Source organism: Chroicocephalus ridibundus, chromosome 6 (assembly GCF_963924245.1).
Source record: "Chroicocephalus ridibundus chromosome 6, bChrRid1.1, whole genome shotgun sequence".
Classification (NCBI taxonomy): domain Eukaryota; kingdom Metazoa; phylum Chordata; class Aves; order Charadriiformes; family Laridae; genus Chroicocephalus; species Chroicocephalus ridibundus.
Genome location: NC_086289.1, coordinates 3660156 through 3677979, shown reverse-complemented (window position 1 = coordinate 3677979; position 17824 = coordinate 3660156). Strand labels below are relative to the sequence as shown.

Sequence of the window (17824 nt, the reverse complement as noted above, 5' to 3'; positions counted from 1 at the left end):
AGGAATAACTGTTTGAAGAACGACTGAGGGAGCTGGGGTTGTTTAGCCTGGAGAAGAGGAGGCTGAGGGGAGACCTTATCACCCTCTACAACTACCTGAAAGGAGGTTGTAGAGAGATGGGGGCTGACCTCTTCTCCCTGGTGACAAGTGATAGGACGAGAGGAAACGGGTTCAAGTTACGTCAGGGGAGGTTTAGATTAGATATTAGGAGACATTTTTTTCACTGAAAGGGTTATTAAACATTGGAACAGGCTGCCCAGGGAGGTGGTGGATTCCCCATCCCTGGAGGTGTTTAAAAAAAGGGTAGATGGGGCACTGAGGGACATGGTTTAGAAGTGGCTCTTGTCAGGGTAGGCTAAAGGTTGGACTCGATGATCTTAAAGGTCCCTTCCAACCTCAACAACTCTATGATTCTATGAAAGTTAGAGCTGACGTGACTGTCAGGTGAAGGGACGTTGTCTGAAGAGCTGATTTGCTGCCTGGCAAACCACAAGCTTTTCCAGCTTCTGTTTGGCTGAACAGCAAGAAGAACTGCCAAAGTAATTACTGCAGGGAGAATAGTGCTGGGGAATGGTGTTTTCTGTTATTGTTTTTTAACGTTGCTCCTTGGATAGCAAACCGAAGATATGGAAAAATCTAGTGCCAAGTTTTCTTCAAATTATGCAAAGATATTATTTTTTTGTGCAAGGACAAGCTTCTGTGTGCAGGTTTTATGTTGAGTCTCTTTTTTCCCCTGTACCTTCTGAGGTATGATTTTTTTTTTTTATGAGTCTGCCATGCTCTGATGCCACCAGTTCTGTAACTATTATTTTGAAATTATAATTGGTCATTAAAAATTAATTTTCCAAACTCGTACTTTACGGTCTTTCCATTCCCTCTTATGCTGCTTCTTCATTCCTCCAAGCTGGCTGGAGGAGAGCCTGCTGGGCTTTTCTGCCAGCAGGGACAGCAAGGACAGAGCCTGACCTGCATTTTCCTAACATCAATAGACTGAGTTTTAGCCACGCACCAGGGGTAGCCCTGACTGTTCAGTGAAGTCGGTTTTCTGTCTGCTTTGGGTCATCCTCAAAGCACATACGTGACTCTGCAACATGTGGTGTATCCACAAAGAGTGTAATTTATAGAATATTATATAATGGTATCAAAATATTTTTAATCATTTTGGTTTCTTTTGTTACTCTAGTAAATGACATGAGAGTAGTGCAGCTTTAACAGTACTGGGTTACCCCTTCCCAATTTTTGGATGCCCTTTGTGATGCCAGCTCCTCCCTGTTTGAAGCAGTTGGCTAGATCCAGTGTGGTATGTGCTCGGTTGTTGGGCTCTACGTAGTGCCCAAAACCTTTTCTTGGTGCCTCCTGTCCCACAGACACGGGACTGCTGCTAAGGCTCAGGTTGTCCAGTCCATACTCTGCTTCCTGCGGTTGTTTGCTCTCTGGGCCTTACCTCCCGCTATTCCTTTTACGCTTTTTCGCTGATTTCTGCAGTACAGGATATGAAGTATGTGGCCAGGTATATGCTATCAGAAAGCTTTTAATTGGGAGATATATAATACTATTTAATCGATGAAATTCAGAAACTAAAACATCAAAGAATCAGCATGTGAACTTAAGGTAATAAATCTGCCATGAAGTGGTCTCTGTTGAGCAGACCTTACATGGGACTTTGAGTTTCTGTCTTTGACAGTCTGTTTCTAATGAAAAAAAAAAAAAATGCAACCAGATTTTTGTTTGTGAAACAATTTGAAATTATGTACATTTATACAACTCCTGTTACTATGGATATTCTAGAAATATGTTCTCAGTGGGGTTATAATAGCATAGCTCTCAAATGTCATGGTAGCCACGACCATCAACAAATATTTTAATCTGAAAATTGTTTATGGTAATTCTGCATGAATGCAGAATCTGCAAACCGCTTTCACCTTGATTTCATATGGAAATTTTGCATGGCTTCATCTTTATACTGATTTGCATAGTTTAAATAAGGATTTTCCAGTGATTTACAAAAATCCATAACGTTGCTGCGATCTATGGGAAAGGAGTTCTTTTGTCCCATTATGTAACACAGTAAAGATCTGGCTGATTAACTAATAAAAATGTAAAGACATCCCTATTATAGTGGCACAGGAATTCAAATAATGCACTTCAGAACTGCAGTGCCAAATACATTTTCATATGGCTCATGAATTCTAAAAAGGGTAGTAAGTCTGCTGCATTTGCTCATCTCGATTATAGCGTGAATTAAATGCAGCAGCTGTACGCCTGACATGTTTGTTGCTTTCATAATGCAGTAATGAGTCAGAGTTAATCCAGGCTTTTATTTTTCCTCCAAGAGCAGCAGAAAAAAAACCCTATACACATTGTCGTGGAGCAGAAATAAAATGTTTTACTGATGTAATTTTTGTTTCTTTACTTATCTGCTGTATGTTCTCTGCTTCATGTACAGGGAGCGGACTGTGAAGTGCCGCTCTTTGAATTCTTGCTGTGAGTTTTGTTGTACTTTTGATTTGTTTGTTCACCAGTTCATCTCCATACCTTTTTGTTCAGGAGAAATTTACCTTGGGTTAAAGAACCCCAAAGCTTCCATCTGTTTCAATTGCAAAGAAAATTTGAGAATGTTCAGTGAACAGAAACGGTGCATAGGAAAGCCTGTGGCACGTGGGAGATGCTGCAGTGTGTTTACTCCCTTTACTCAAAGGGAAATCAAGTCCAAGGAGGTGAGAAGACATGGAATATCCCAGGACAAACTGTGCTGTGGAGAAATGGAAAGGCTATTTGTGTTTTTAGTATCTGTATGCTCTGAACAGCACTTGATTTGGCCAGGTCAGATGAAAGCATATAGAAATACTGCCATGTTTTGTTGTTTGCTTGTTTGTAGGGGTCTTTTTTTGGTCTGGTTGATCTTGTGCAACGTTTGGTTGAGGGTGGGCAAATTGGCTTTCTGTACGTCGGTAGTAGATGAGAATAAGAGCTGTTATGCCCAGGAGATTCCTTAGGGTCAGAAAAGCCACGCTGCTTGTTCTGTGGGCTTTGTTGCTCATGCTTTTCACTTAGGTCTGTATACCAATCTCAGAGACCCTCTCCTCTTCCTCAGCCTTCCTCATCACTTTAAGTTATGGAAGGCTTATGCAACTAAACTCACTGCAGCAAAGGTAGTGAAGTCTTTTGGGGAAGCTAAAAGCTCTTACTCAAGAGAGGATGCTTTCCATCTGATAGCTGTTCTCTCTGCCTCCTCTGCAACACTCTCCTGCAGCACGTAACCCAGAAAGGAGTAACACCTCTTTGACCTCATGACTCGCAATGAAAAAGCTTTAGGGCTGCCTTTTTACTGGGTGGCAGAGGTATTTGGAGCTGGGCATCGAGGATTCCGTGGTGTGACTTTAGGGTCAGTCTCTGCTTCTGCTGGAGGATGTTGTGCTTCTTTAGCCACTGGAGACCCATGTGGCAATGAGTGCGTGCGGGAGGTTGGGGCTATCTCACACAGAATGAGAAAACTTGGATTGTCACGGGCCGAGATCATTGACTCAAAGCTCTCGGGAGGATGAAGGGCCCAAAAGAAGGTTTTATGTGATTGAAAGCTTAACATCTGTTTTGATGTTTTGAGGTCTGTCAGTTGGTCTAATACAATAACAATACGATACAATAAATCCCCTTACAAATTTGCTTACTTCAGTATTCCTGTTTCTTCCAGACAAACATATTTCACACCAGGTATTTCACGCTGTCTGTATTCTGATAGCGTGAGCGTTATAGTCATCTGGAGAATTGTGGTAGGGATATAACTTAAGTGTTAGTAGGAAAGAGGTTCGTTGCCCACGCAGCAGTGGGAAGAAGAAAGCCCCAGGGCAAAGAAAGCCAATGTGTGATCTGTCCTGAGATGAAGGAAGAGCTGTACTGCACAATTAAAGTAATCTTTCAAATGTTTAATTATGTGAGGCCTTAAGACAGGAAGGAGTCCAGGAAATTGTGTAGACTTTCTCGTCTCCTTTCATCTCATCCCTGACCCCCTGCAGGGTTTGTGGGACTTTTTCTTTGTTCAAACAGTTTGTCTAACATTCCTCACACTGTTTCAGTAATTCCTCAAACTTTTCAATACCTTGACCTTGCACTTTTGATCTACTTAGCAAAAACTTTTTCATATTTGATGCCTGTCCAGGTAAAGCTGATGCATTTATCAAATGCCTTTGCAATTTTGTACACATCAGCAAGATGCTTTCTTCATCTGCATTATCTCAAAAATATAGACAAAACTTAGAATTCCTACATCTGTGAAATCCGTAAATACCTCTAGCATTTCATTCTCTCTGAAAACCAACCGTATCCACTGTGCCTTTAAATCCAAAAATATTGAATGCTTTTCCTAATGTAACTTTATTAATTCATTCTACACTTCAAGAACAACTTTCTTCATATCCAGTAAAAGCACTAATACATTTTAGAGGGTTGGTTTTTTTTTTTTTTTTGCTTTCCAAATTCAAGTGGAAGCCAACCGTATTCCATAACCATTTTCCATGAAGGTTTCCTAGATTCAATACAGGAGGTGACACTTACAAGGCCAAAATCCTCCAATTCTCATCAGTCTTGAATTAGTTACCGCTCAGACTGGCAGTGCTTCTTTCACGTTTCTTTTAGGCATGTTTCTGCTAAACAGGCGGACAAGGGAAAAGTAGAATAAATTCTACTTAAAAATTCCACTTACGATCTATCACAACATCCAACAGCGGGAATTAAACTGATTAATTTCAGTGCACAACATGTAGAAAACAAGTTCTCGTTCTAATCCTGTGTATGTACATGAGGAAAGGGAGGATAATATAAGAATTCTTTCTATTTGCGCTGGAAAATTACCATAAATAAAGCAAGCAAAAGGTCACGCGATCCCCAAACCAATGAAACCAGTGTTATTTCCCTCACTTTAATTGGCTTCAAAGCAACAGCAGAATTTGCAGTGGTACTTGGGTTTTGCAGAGGAGAATATCCTTCTATAGAAAAAGCCCTAAAAGTCAGAATAATGATAAAATTAAAAAAAAGCAACCACTTTCTTCACACTGTTACCTCAAAATTCAGAGTATTCTCTGTGTAGTGTTGAAAGTTTATTCGGGTCTATTTTATAAATACATATTGTCCTTAAGTAACAACTTCTTGTAAAGTTGAGGGGGAGATGCTGGAGGATAAGAAGGAAGCTGCCTTCCTCTAAATATGTCTCCTAGGTAACAACAGGAGTTTAGGTGGCTTGTAAACTTTTGATTAAAGGAATATATTTTGTGAGATATCCGTACAATGCCTTGTACAATGGGACACAAATTTTCTTTGTGGGTTCCAGCAAAATAACATGAAACCTAGATGAGATGATATTTGTAATGTTGGGCTTTTTTTATTTTTTTATTTTTTCATTCCAATTCTATTCAGATCATTGTGGTCTTTTCCAGAGCAAACAGTTCATATACAGTACCATTTTTCTAAGTGCAACTATCGCATTGTGAACTGTTCTAGCAGGTAAGTGGTAAAAGCAGTGGCAATATTATTACAAGTGCTTAAATAAAAAGAAGAAAGTACTATGAATAACAGGGCAAAATTAACCTGTAAAATAACTGTAAAAATAATAATAATAAAAAGATGGAAAATTGATGCATCATCATTACCTGGCCTGCTTATGAAGTCACAGCGTCCTAAGCCTGCTATAGCCATCCTCTTCAGGAAGAGAACCATGCTGGTTAGCTTTGATTCCTGGATTTTGGCCGGTAGATGCAGTTTCATTTCTTTGTACGTAAATTCTTCAGGATACAAGCAGAAAAGTTTTCCTGGAAGAGATTTCAGGAAAATTACCTTTTTTTTTGTCTTTGTGTTTTTTTTTTTTTTTATTGCCATATTAATTCTATTAATAATTTGAACTGGATTGAAATTTTGAGCTAATAATTCTACCTGATGAAGACATGCCCAGAATTTGTTTATGCATCTCTGCTTGACTTTTGCTGATAGGCTGCGTTATAACAGAGTCTGCTCTGATTCTAGGATTGTACACCTTTAAATGAAAGAGATATTAAGCATCAGATAAGTACGTGAAAACTACAAAAATATTCACGGTCTGTATTGAATTTTAGTCTAGGTCATTTTACAGAAAGTGTAGTAACAGTTTCATTTATTTTTAGACTACGCATTTCACCAGCTTGGAAATGAGAACAGTCAATGCTTTGATAAATTGACAGACATGTTTTGGAATAACTCTGTAAGTATACTCTAAGATAAATGTATTTTTCTGAAGAAATGTACCTTACTAAAGACAAAATGTTTATTTATGGTATCATCAAGAAAAGCATTGAAAAAGATTATTTATTTCTTCCAATGACAGAATCCCGACGTTCTCTGATAACATTTCGTTCCGTAACTCCAGATTTTTGTCTCAATACTGAAATCTTTTAATTCACTACAGGAAATGAGGACTGTAACAAAGACGTACAATGCCCCATTTTATTTTTCTCTTAAATGTACTTTATTTTGGTTAAACTGAGGAGCCCATTCACTCACTGTTCTGACCACCAGATGATGTCCATAAGCTTCTGTAGTATATGGCAAGACATACAACATCTGGATAACGCAACTTTCTAGTCATGTCATCTGAACTGACCCTGTCTACTTTAAGCAGGGTTTTAATAAAAAACATGAAATGTGCTTCAGTGCAGGGGACAAACTTCTCTTCCTCCAGGTAAATTTATTATATATCTCAACAGCAAGATTTATGTGGGATTTTGTTCTGCACAAAACTTCACCTGTTCTATGGTCAACTGACTTGCAGCCACTTGGATTGAATGTGAATTTGAATTGCTGAGGAATGAATATTAGAGGACTGACCTTCAGCTGTTATGATGAAGTAATTGAATTAAAGGGTTAAAATTGCACAACCAATAGAGGTGATTTGATGGCCATCAAAAGTCCTTTGTTGAAATTGATTTGTTCCCATCACTTCGTGTTTCTGATTCACAGAAGTCTGGAAGCACCAAGTTATACTTTGGGCTTTAGGTTACTGTGGAAGTGAGATTCATTCCCACCATCCAAGACAACTCTAGTTTCAGGAATAAGCTGAGTTATGCATTGTCTAATTGAAAACTGCTTTTAGGCTTTTGTTTGTTTTGCACAAAAGTATGAGAATTTTTTTTTCTTTGACTTGAAGCTAAGTTAGTTTATAACCCCGAAATGAGAACCCTTGACAGTGATGGTGTTAGACACAGTATTTTCCAATGTCAATGAAAGGTAATGGTAGTTCCCAAGATTTTGCCTGAACTATTTCCAAGGCAAATCGGGATTAACGAACCCCAGTCCAAAATTTAAGTAACACTTAACTTTCATTTTGGTGATTCCATTCTGGATTATATAAAGAAACTGTATTATATTGTTTCTTTTGCCTATTACTGGAATATTTATTTTGATTAGCAAAACACACAGGACAGTTACAAAGCCTGTAGTAGTGCAGCTTTCCAATTCGTGTAATGACTTGTTCCTACATAGTCACTCATTCTTTAGGAAAGAAACAAGAGAGAGGCTTTTGCAGCTGCACTAAACCTTGAAAGGATGGGGTGGAAAACAAGAACTGAGGACATATTTAGAATAAACTGTAAAAGGTCAAAGATGAATTCAATAAATTGCAGCATTTCAAGGTTCCTGAATGGAAGCATGTTTCTAGAAGGAGCACAAACAACTTCTTTAAAACGAAGTGGTTCCCTGTGTGAGCGTCCCTTGGCCTTATATGATCTGTGGCACTACGCTGATTGTGAAGTTGTTAAACACGAGATGAGGTTAATCTACTAAACCAGGTAATCTGCCCATAGGTAGCCAAGAACTGATTGTAATTCACTCTATCTATAAGATACTGAAGAGATAATTAGGATTGATAGGCCAAAACTAAGGTGAGATATAGTTTGCAAATGAAATGTTATCGGTTTGGTGCCCAAATGAGTGGCAGTTTCAGCCGGGAGTGTTAATCTGGTTTTAGAAACTTGAAAAATGTATTTTCTGACTGAATTTAGGAAGTAATTGTGTTTTCTTGCTTGCTTTTCGCATGAGATGTCCATGGAAGTTATTTAAACTTTGTTAATTTGCATGTTAAAATTATTATAGAATCTGACTTATGAAAGAATAGAAAAATATTTGTGCCTTTAGAAACCATTTGCATCAGTCTATTAGCTGCACGTTTCCCTTCCCCCCAACCTGAAAAAAAAACTTTTGCATAGTTAATTTTTGGCATTCTGGTTTTGGTTAACTTTACTAACCTTTCTCCTTTCAACACCAACATCAATGACAAAGGTTACATTTTTAATCCAAATCAAAGATTCTCCAAAGCTTGTGGTGAGTAGCACTTTTCTTCTGTATGTTTTGCAGCATTTCTGTTTGTCTTGATTTGGTTTGGGAATTAGGTCTTGTTTTGTGGGGTATAAAGGAACTGGGATGAGTTCTCCAAGGTCAGGATTTAAATTAGACTGTTCCTGTCTGATCATTTGGTAAGCTTTTTCAATTTCCTGCAATCAGGAGAAAGAGGGTTTTTTTCTCTTTTTTCTCATGAGTATGAAAAACAAATATCAATATTTAATTGTAAAGCAACTTTTTTGATTCTAAAATGAATTTTAACTATGTATCAAACTATAACAACATTTAAATCTTACATGATTGATAATTAAAAGAGAAAAAAAAGGGAACAGAACTATGTATGAAAATTTACCAACTGTATCCGCTAACTAGAGACCACAGAAAAGCTGGGCTGTTTTTTGAAATGTCTTTTTCTCCTCTACGGTTTTTCAAAATGGTCTTCTCTGGCTTTAATCATATCCAAACCAGCCTCCGGGGCAAGACAGATGTGCGAAAATATAGTATAGGAATAGCAAGGCTGAGAAATTATGAAACTTCATGTATATAGGACATGTAGGATGGCTCTGCATCAGTCATTTACTGCCAAAGAGTTTGGTGCAAATTTGTCACGTGTAGGGCTGGGGATGTGCTAGCAGATACTTGGGTGCCCCACTGGCGTGTCCAAAATGTTTTGTCTTCCGCTGGAACCGAAGTCATGCATGTGGGTGCCCTGAGTGGCAGTGTCCCCTGGGAAACAGCCCTCTGGGTGTGCACGGGGGCTCCTGGGCTCACAACAGGTCACAGCAAACCACTGCTCCAGCCCTCTGCAATCCCGACTGGCCCCGGCACTGGCAGGGCTAAAATGGCAGAGGTCCCGTTGGGGTCACTTTGGAAACTACTAATACATTCTGAGTCCGATTACAATACATAAAAAGATTAAAGTACGCAGAAACCTCTCTATTTTACCTTAATTATTATGTTTAAGAAGATATAAGTATTGTAAAGGTATTTATTATTTTTTATCCCCCCCCCCTGCCCCCAGTGATTAATAAACTCTGGGAAGACTTAATAAAGTCAATAAAATGTCCCCAAGCTGCGTTAATGGAACATCACCTTTAAAAGAGTCCACGAATTCAGAGGTCCAATATAAATTGTAAAAGGTTTTTTTGTTGTTGCTGGATTTTTTTTTAAATATCAACTATTTTGTGTTGTGAATGATTTCTTTTAAAGGTACGAAGAATCGCTCATAGGCTTGTTCAGTTTGAAAGGGATTTCATTGGGCTTTTTTCAAAAGCATTTTTATTAGCAAACATTTTTCAAAACTGAAAAAACAGATTGAGTTTCTATTTGAGAGTGACACTGCATTCATAGTAGTTATAGGCTGAAAGTATTCTATAAAAATTTTTATAAAGATATGACAGTGGCATCTAATAGCAAGACTGACACCGAGATAGCACATAAATCTTGATGTTCTTGGTTTATTCATATTTTTGTTCAGTTTAAAAGGCAGGTGAGTGCTAGGGAACAGTGAGCCATTAGCAATATGAAACTTTAAATCACAGTTAAGTAAGAATGCTTGGGATACGAACTGTGAGGTGGCAGCTTATAATGAGTGTTTTGTCCATCGTGAGAGAGACAGAAACAAATAAGCAGAAATAAAACTTTGTTCCCGGTTCTTTGAAATGGAAAGACTATGTGTTTTCTCTCCTATTTTAAATATAGGAACTGATACAGAGAATTCATTAATTAATAATTTGTAAAATTACTGTCTGTAAAGTTTACAACTGATTATTAGCATTATTAAAAGTGTTACAAGTCCACCCCCCTTTTTTTGCAGTGAAAAGCAATACTACCTGGGTAGTTCATGGTAATTTATCTTTGTATGTGAAAAGTCCTTATCTCCTGGAGCTGTTAAAGCAAACTTTTTGTTCTAAAGCAGATTTAATGATACAAAGTGGAAGGTTGAAGATGGCTATCAGGAAATAAATAATAATAATAATCTGTAATAACTTCAAGTCTTAAAATATTTATTTGATGGGAGATTGCTTTGACAGCTATAAAGTCCTGTGAAATTTTTCTGAGAAGGAGATGATCGTGCAATCCTGGCAGCAGTGAATCTAGGGCATCTCTGCTGTCTTCAGGGACTCAAAGACCTCTGTTTAGAATAGCCAAGCCCATGCAGGTTCCTGGATTATCTGTGGCACCTCTGGGGTCATATTTGCCTCCTGCTCTTGTGTCCACAAAGGATTGGGAAGTTTACAGCCGCAAAGCAGAATGCAAGCGCAAAGACCTTGTAAGCAGGTTTAAGATACAAACATTCATGTGAAGGAGGACGTTTATGCAAACTGGCCGTTCCTGCAAAACAGGGCTAACACAGTGCGATATACCCAATGCCGGAATAGGTTGCAACGTATGAACTCCCTGAGTCTATGGCCCTTGTCCCTGTGTGCTGCCTCGGCTACGTTTTGCATCGCACAGAAGGATGATGGCCTTTCTTTAAGCCTACAGAAAATCTGATAGTTCCTTGTATTAGTTTATGCTATGTATACGTAATACAGTATTACGTATACCGTAACTTCTTTGTAGGAAAAACCTGAATTGATAAAACCTGTTGGCAGCGTCCAGTGTCTTAGATACAGGCAAGAAGATATTTATAGGTCCTGTAAAAACACAGATGTACATTGCTTCTTGATTAAAATCAGAAATATCAGAATCAGTAACTTACTTGTTCACATGCTAGAAAGATCACAATGTCACCCTTCTCTTTTGTATGGTGTATCTCAAAGAGCAGTCTGAGTGCAGACAGAAAGTGGTCTTTCTGAACGCTGCAAGAGTATACAACCTCTGCGTGGTGTTTGTTTTCCACCCTTATGAAGGGGACGTTGCCGTAATAATTCTGCAGTTCGCTGGACATATGAGGCGCAGTGAGTATCACCAGCCTCAGTTCTGGTCTTGATATCAAGACATCTTTAAGAAGGCCAAGTAACGCATCTGTTGCAACAGTTCTTTCATGCACATCATCCAAGACGATAACGCCATAATAGGTCAGAAGAGGAGTAGACATCATTTCCCTTTGTAGCATATCATCTGTACAGTATCTGCAACATACAAACAGAATACTCTACAAAATTTCTTGGTATATTCAGATTTGTTTGTAAAAAAAATTCAGGATCTTGGGGACAGCTTGGTTCTTTCCGTTCTAACAGGAAAGGTACGATAAGAACAGAGAGTTTATTTTGTAGACAGTATGAAGTCTTAACTGCATGTTTAAATTGTTCTTTAAATAGCTAGAAACTCGATGTAATTCAATGACATTAAATGGCAGTATGGTTGAAAGGATGCTCTAGGCAAAAGAAGAAATACTTGTGCCGTAAAATTGTAACTTAAATTGCTTTTCATCTTCCAAACTATCTAAGCATATTGCACGCCATAACCAATTCTTGAGGAACTAGTGCTTTCAGATGAGGAAAAGGTGTACACACGCACTTGAGGCACTGCCGGAACAAAGATGAGAGATTAATTCATATCGTAATGCCCTCCTCACTGTTAGCCCTATTACTCCTGCTACTGAAAGTTTTTTAAAGGGACGTTATTTTTTGCGGTGTTGCTCAGCAGGACTTTGAATCTTCTTGAACCAGGTGTCGATGTGCGAGAGGAGAGGATTCATCTCCCTTTCACATCAGGAGCAGCTGCAGAAAGATGTGCTGCAGGATGAGGGTTACATGGTTCTCCATGAAACAGAAAGGATGCGCAAAAGGAAGAGCGACTGAACTTGATTTTCAGACGTGGTGAGTATCCTCCACTGGAAGTCAGTGGGAGCTCACATGGCTGGGAAAAAGGCTTATGATGTAGATTTTATAGTTTGTGCTCTATTAAAGGAACCAGAGAAAATAACTCTCCCAACTTTCAGAGAGGCTCAAAATTTGAATCCCTGTGTTGCTGCTGTCATGTGCCTACATTTAATGCATTAAGTGCATTTCTTATCTCTTAAAAATCCTCCTAAATGCTTTTGTTCTCTTGGTTTGGGCTGGAATGGCCACTGAAATGAATGACAAATGCTCTTTTACTTCTCTCATCCTTCCCTCCATGAACATACGCTTTTCTAGCCATGATTTTTGATTGCTTTTAAATTACAGCTTTACTTTGTGATAGATTATCCCATGTTCTCTTACCGTTATGAACATTCCTGTTCTGTAAAACTGCGAAAGAAAAAGTCTAATGGAGGTTACTGAGGTGCTTAATGAAGTTTTGCACAAGCAGTAACCTCACCCATTTAAATCTCTACTACAATTTAGAACACAATACCTCCTTCAAGCCTTTTACAGCTTATCAGTTAAGCACAAAATCAGCATTTTAAAATGTTATATGCAGCTTTATAAAGCACTGTTGTTTTGAGTTTTGTTGGGTTTTTTTTTTGTTTCCATACAGTATGCAAAAATCTTTTGCTACTATAGCAATGTTCCGCCACGGTTGTTAAGTTATCTGTCCCGACCACGTTAGTGGAGCGCTGCAATGAAGAGCCTAAGGACCGACTGGAGCGCTGCAAACTTCTGCACTTGCAAAGAACTGTAAGCTACGTATTAGTTTGAAGGCATTAAAAACGAAACGCACAGACCTCAGGATGGTTTCTGTTGTACAGCAGCTTTCAAATGGGACAAAATACCCCACTTCGTGGCCGATGTTGACATCCATTTCATCAGCTACGCGCAGTGCCAGCCACACCGCTGTCTGCTTGTGGACCTGGGTGCATACGACTACGCCGTGTTGATAGTGGACAGAAAGGCAATACTCAGCACACCACTGAGGAATCTGTAAATCAGAAAACGGATGGATTTGGTATTTAACACATTTAGCGGACGTAATGCAAAAGAAGTAGACGGTGTGGAAGAACTAAATCGACGTGAGCACCCGCAGCTTACCTGACGACTGACGGATGAGCTGCACCTAACACAGAAATCATCTGCCGTGGTAAATGGCAAGACCCATAATCTCTTCAGTAGTCAAGAGCTGCAGTGACGCGGGCTAGAAGGTTTACCTGGGAATTTCTCAGGTAAGTAAGACTCAGATTAGTTCAACTATATCGGAGAAGGGGCAGGATTGGCCTCTGGGGAGCAGGTAACACTGTCGGTATCATTCTAAAGCATCTGCTGATTGATCCAACAATGTTAGTACAGTTGTTGTCAGGGGCTTCTCAGCTGGCTCAGTGCTAAACTTGCCCATGCTGGATCGTATTCAGGTGCTTGACATGAGAAACATGTCCCAGGAAGAGGAGGATTTCAAACTGACAAATGCCACAGTGAGTATATGTAATTTCAGATTAATTACTCTGTAAACAGAGATAACTGAAACTGAACTGCTCCAGAAACTTACGCAGTAGCTCTCTAATTTATATATTTACAGTGGAAAATCAACACTAGAAAATATTAATGTGCTTGTCGGCAGAAAGTAAAATTACATTATAAATATTATTTTCGTGCAAGTATTAGGTTTCACATCCCTTAATTCATCAACATATATAAACTAGGTGCATCAGCCATGTATCATTTATTTCTGTATAGTTATTTGTGTTTCTAAAAATGTTTAAAAAACAGCCAGCAATGTGTTACATCTTATCAAACTTGTCTAAAGACCATTAAAAAAGCTAAAATTTCTTAGCAAGTAGTTTATTATTATACAAAATTGTTTTGTGTGAATCACAGTCAATAACGAGGGGTAAAGATTTTGCACTCCAAAAAATTTTGCAGGCACCAGGTGGGTGTGTATCCTTTCTATCGGAACATGGGAATTTTCAATGAGGAGTGTGATGTCTCTAGTTCAGTCTGGGATCTCTAGTGGTGTCCAGCATCAAAGTCTCTGGCAGATACGAGAAGCCCTGCAACAGTAATTATCCTACAGCTTTACCTGCAGGACTGATTGCAGTCGTAAACAATCACGTTTTGGCTTATAACACTTGCTTGAAAATTCTTCTCTGCTTACTGTGGTAACAGACTTAGATTGTTATATATTATTACAATAGAATTTGATAGTCTTTGTGGATATGTGTGTGTTTAGAGTCAACTGAGATCTTGGCTTCAGTGATGTCTTTTAACATAAGTTCTGTAAAGTAATTGTGTATTCTTGGAAAAAGCATTTGCTCTTGGCTGAAGTGAGAGAAAGACCGTTACTTCTCCCTCAGAAACAGCCCTACTGGTTTCAGTCCTTCACTCCCTGACAACTTTTTCACCTTCTTGTGACCTGCCTGCAAACCCATTGTGTTTCTTTCCTGCTATAGCGCTAATCAGAACCAAGACACGCTTTCCGAGTAAGAATATGCATTGAATCCAACACAGGCATTGCAGAGTTTACCATTTCCCCTGCGCGTTCAAAGCGATGATGGACAAAAATAGGATAAAATGACAAGTTTAGTCAATATCAGGGAGGAGGCAATAAAATTTTCCAGTGGAACAAAAGGGCGGCCGGCCAAATGTAGAAGGAATGATTTATTGATAAAATACTAAAGCAATCTGAAATAAGTCCTAAAGTATTTTACACTTAGCCTTGGCCTCTCTGAAGGCAGTAGAAATACACCTGTAATTTCAGTAGGGAAGGATTTTCGCTGATATATTCTGTAATACATTTTAAAGTATACAGTTGATAGTTTTTCAAGTTGAGATGCGATGTTGCAGTATACAAACAAAGCAATAATTTACAGTGCACATACTGATAGATAGAAGAAAATTTTATGCAGAACTTTTATAAGGTTATTTGTATTTTTGGTTCTGAATTTTTAGCTATAGTAGTTAATGCATGTGGTCTTTGGTGTTCAGAAAGGGCTTGATATTTTTAAATTTAGTACAAAAAAGTGGTGGTGTTTGAGATTTTTGTTAGTTGTTTACGACACTGTGTCAGACAATCACAGTCTGAGAAGTGTTAGTCTTCAGTGCTTAAGTTACCCTAATGCCCAAAAGACATCAGGAACCAACTAAAAATGCCTCATAACGGACAAACATAAAGTAAGTGTCAATTGTTTATGAATATTTGAAGAAAGTATTTAAATGTGTACTTATATAGGTGTATTTTACATCTATATTTGACTGCATTAATCTTTTGTCACCTTCTGTATTTCACTTTCCCTCTCTGGCCTTAATATCCCAGATTACAATAGGTGACTGCACATCTGTTTCGACACTGAGAACTGCTGAACTCAATACAACGATGTGCGTGTACAGCACAGCTGAACTCTTCGGAGCTGGGTGTTGTTATATTGCAATACCGTACAGCACACGGCATAGCAACAGTCTGCTCCTACCAGAAACCAGGTACTAGTGTAATATAAATCTGGATATTGATGTGCCTAGTAGAAATAAAGGGCAACAGCGGTGAATAGACAACTCATTGCAAAAAGTTTTTTCTGTTTTCAAAATATGTAATGTTAATAAAATAGTAATAGGAACTCTGAAAAGTGTATAGCATTAAATGTTCTAAAAATAATTAAAAAGCCCCAACCAAGTATGTTCTACTGACCTGGGAGCTCTTGCCAGTCTTAGCATCTCCTGACACGATCACGATTTGATTATGAAGCAAACTTTCCATAAAAGTATATTTCTCTTTCCATACTGGAAGTTCTTCTCTTTCTTTCATAAGTTTGTAATACCGGGAAGAGTAAGGCAAGCCGTCAAAAGGATTAAGCTCTAAATCTTCTCCGCATACCAGTATTTCCTCTTCATCACCATCGCTGCAGTCAAGTAATTCTGAAAAGCAGTGGATCTCTGGAGAAAACGTTAAAAACTCCATTTTTCTTACATATATTATTCCCAGCAAAAACACATTAGTAATGGCAGGAGTCCTTTGTGAGCGATGGATCATTCAGGCCCCCTAAACCTGAGGAAATCCATTTCTGCCTGCTTCAGGACTAGTATTTCCCAGCTCTTCAGCTTAAAAGTTCAGTCTTGGGATCCAGCTGCCTTCTTTGTGGTGTCTGTTTGTCACACTTTAAGTGGTTTAATGCCCCAAATGAGTATTAAATGTAGAGAAGATAGATTTTAAAAATCCTCCAAACTCTTCAAGATAGCGATGATGAAAGCAAAAGATGTTAAAGAGAAGCTTTTGCACTTCAGTAGCATGTTAAAGCCAGACTGTGAGGACCAGCCAGTGCTTTCGCTCGTGCTCTGATCTGCTGCCGCTCGGCCAGGCTGGGGAATAATTGGGAAAGAGCAGGCTGAGCCTGACCTTTCTCGCTCCTGGCTGCCGTGAATAGGAGGCTACGGGGCGATTATTGTGATTGCCGAGATGGTCATGTGGCCGGCTAATCCCGGCACAATGGGCTTCACCCCTGGGTGCAGCAAAACCAGCGCAGGGGCTGCGAGCGTGCAGTTAACGGGAGGTAACTGCTGTGTGAAAGCACCCGTCAGGAAGAGCCACTGCTTTTATTTTATGTTATTTGCAGTGTTTGAGAAACTCAGAGTAGTAAAGGGTCTTTTAATGTACTCTGTGTATGAACTCGGAAATCTTGCTAGGCTTTAGCAGTTTTTGCCGCAATTAAAAATCTAAAATATACTTAACGCGTTAAAAAAAGCAAAGGGATGCCAATTCTAATCCTTCAAGGACACCAGAATCAGCCTTGAAAGATGGGGGAAGAACGAATTACTGACGTAAAGCATCTCCAACTCTTAGAACTCAAAAGTAACAAAATAGAGTCTCTGAATCTTGACTGATCTGTACTGTAACACAAATATTAAATAACACTTTTTGTTTTAGTTCCAGAGGCAAGTCTGCTGTTGAGCAATGATGCTGATAATGTCTTGATGAACAGACTATGAGCACAATGCTTCTGTGCTTTTGCTATACCAAGCTTTTTCTGCGCTAAGTAATATAATAAAAGTTATTGCCCCTTCTTACAAATTGTTCTTGTTGCGTAGCTTTGGACCATATTGGCTACAATGCTATTAATGCATCCTCTGATGACAGCAGCATAGAAAACCAACAAAGAGAAGTAGGAGAAAATCTTTTGTTCAGCAATCTGAATATCTCAGTCCAAATGAGATAAGTCTGATTATATGCTGCTCACAAAACAGGCTGATTATCGGCAATTAGAGTGGCTGGCAGCAAAGACTGACAAACTGCCCAGTCTGAGGGCCAAAACCAAACGTGATCTTCTGGAGGAGCATCTCTGAAAGGCAGAAGGACCAGGTGATTCATCTTCCTGCTCTCGGCCGTTACAGTACTGCAAAATACGCTTTGGACTAACCGTCGGTGGGGACGTACCTGATACCTGTGAAGATGACAGGATGACATTTCTGGGAAGGTGAAACTGAATTATGTCACGTTCAGCTGAATTTGGAAGTCACTTTTCCTGTGACCTTAGTGGATCCCTTGATGCCTAATGTTTTATCTGATTTTTCGTTGCATCCTTCCTATTTATTGTTGCAAACTCGCTACCATTGAGATCTCTGCCTCTCTCAGATGTGGTTGAAATCACTCAATAAGGCATAAATGTCATGAGGGGACT

The 17824-nt window shown here is 38.9% G+C and overlaps 1 protein-coding gene and 1 long non-coding RNA gene across 2 annotated transcripts in view; one reads left to right on the top strand and one right to left on the bottom strand.

Annotated features, from left to right (window-relative positions):
- Nucleotides 1–16110, bottom strand: part of DHX32 (DEAH-box helicase 32 (putative)) — a 26448-nt gene extending 10338 nt beyond the window's left edge. The window contains exons 1-6 of the mRNA XM_063337923.1: nt 15841–16110; nt 12953–13146; nt 11063–11435; nt 8265–8510; nt 5923–6022; nt 5643–5801 (exon numbers count right to left, since the gene is read on the bottom strand). Coding sequence (XP_063193993.1) covers nt 5643–5801; nt 5923–6022; nt 8265–8510; nt 11063–11435; nt 12953–13146; nt 15841–16110 — 1342 coding nt within the window. The remainder of the gene's footprint in view (nt 1–5642; nt 5802–5922; nt 6023–8264; nt 8511–11062; nt 11436–12952; nt 13147–15840) is intronic.
- Nucleotides 13093–17824, top strand: LOC134516987 (uncharacterized). Its single transcript, XR_010071519.1, has 3 exons — nt 13093–13387; nt 15472–15635; nt 17235–17824. It is a non-coding gene; the product is annotated as an uncharacterized LOC134516987 (long non-coding RNA).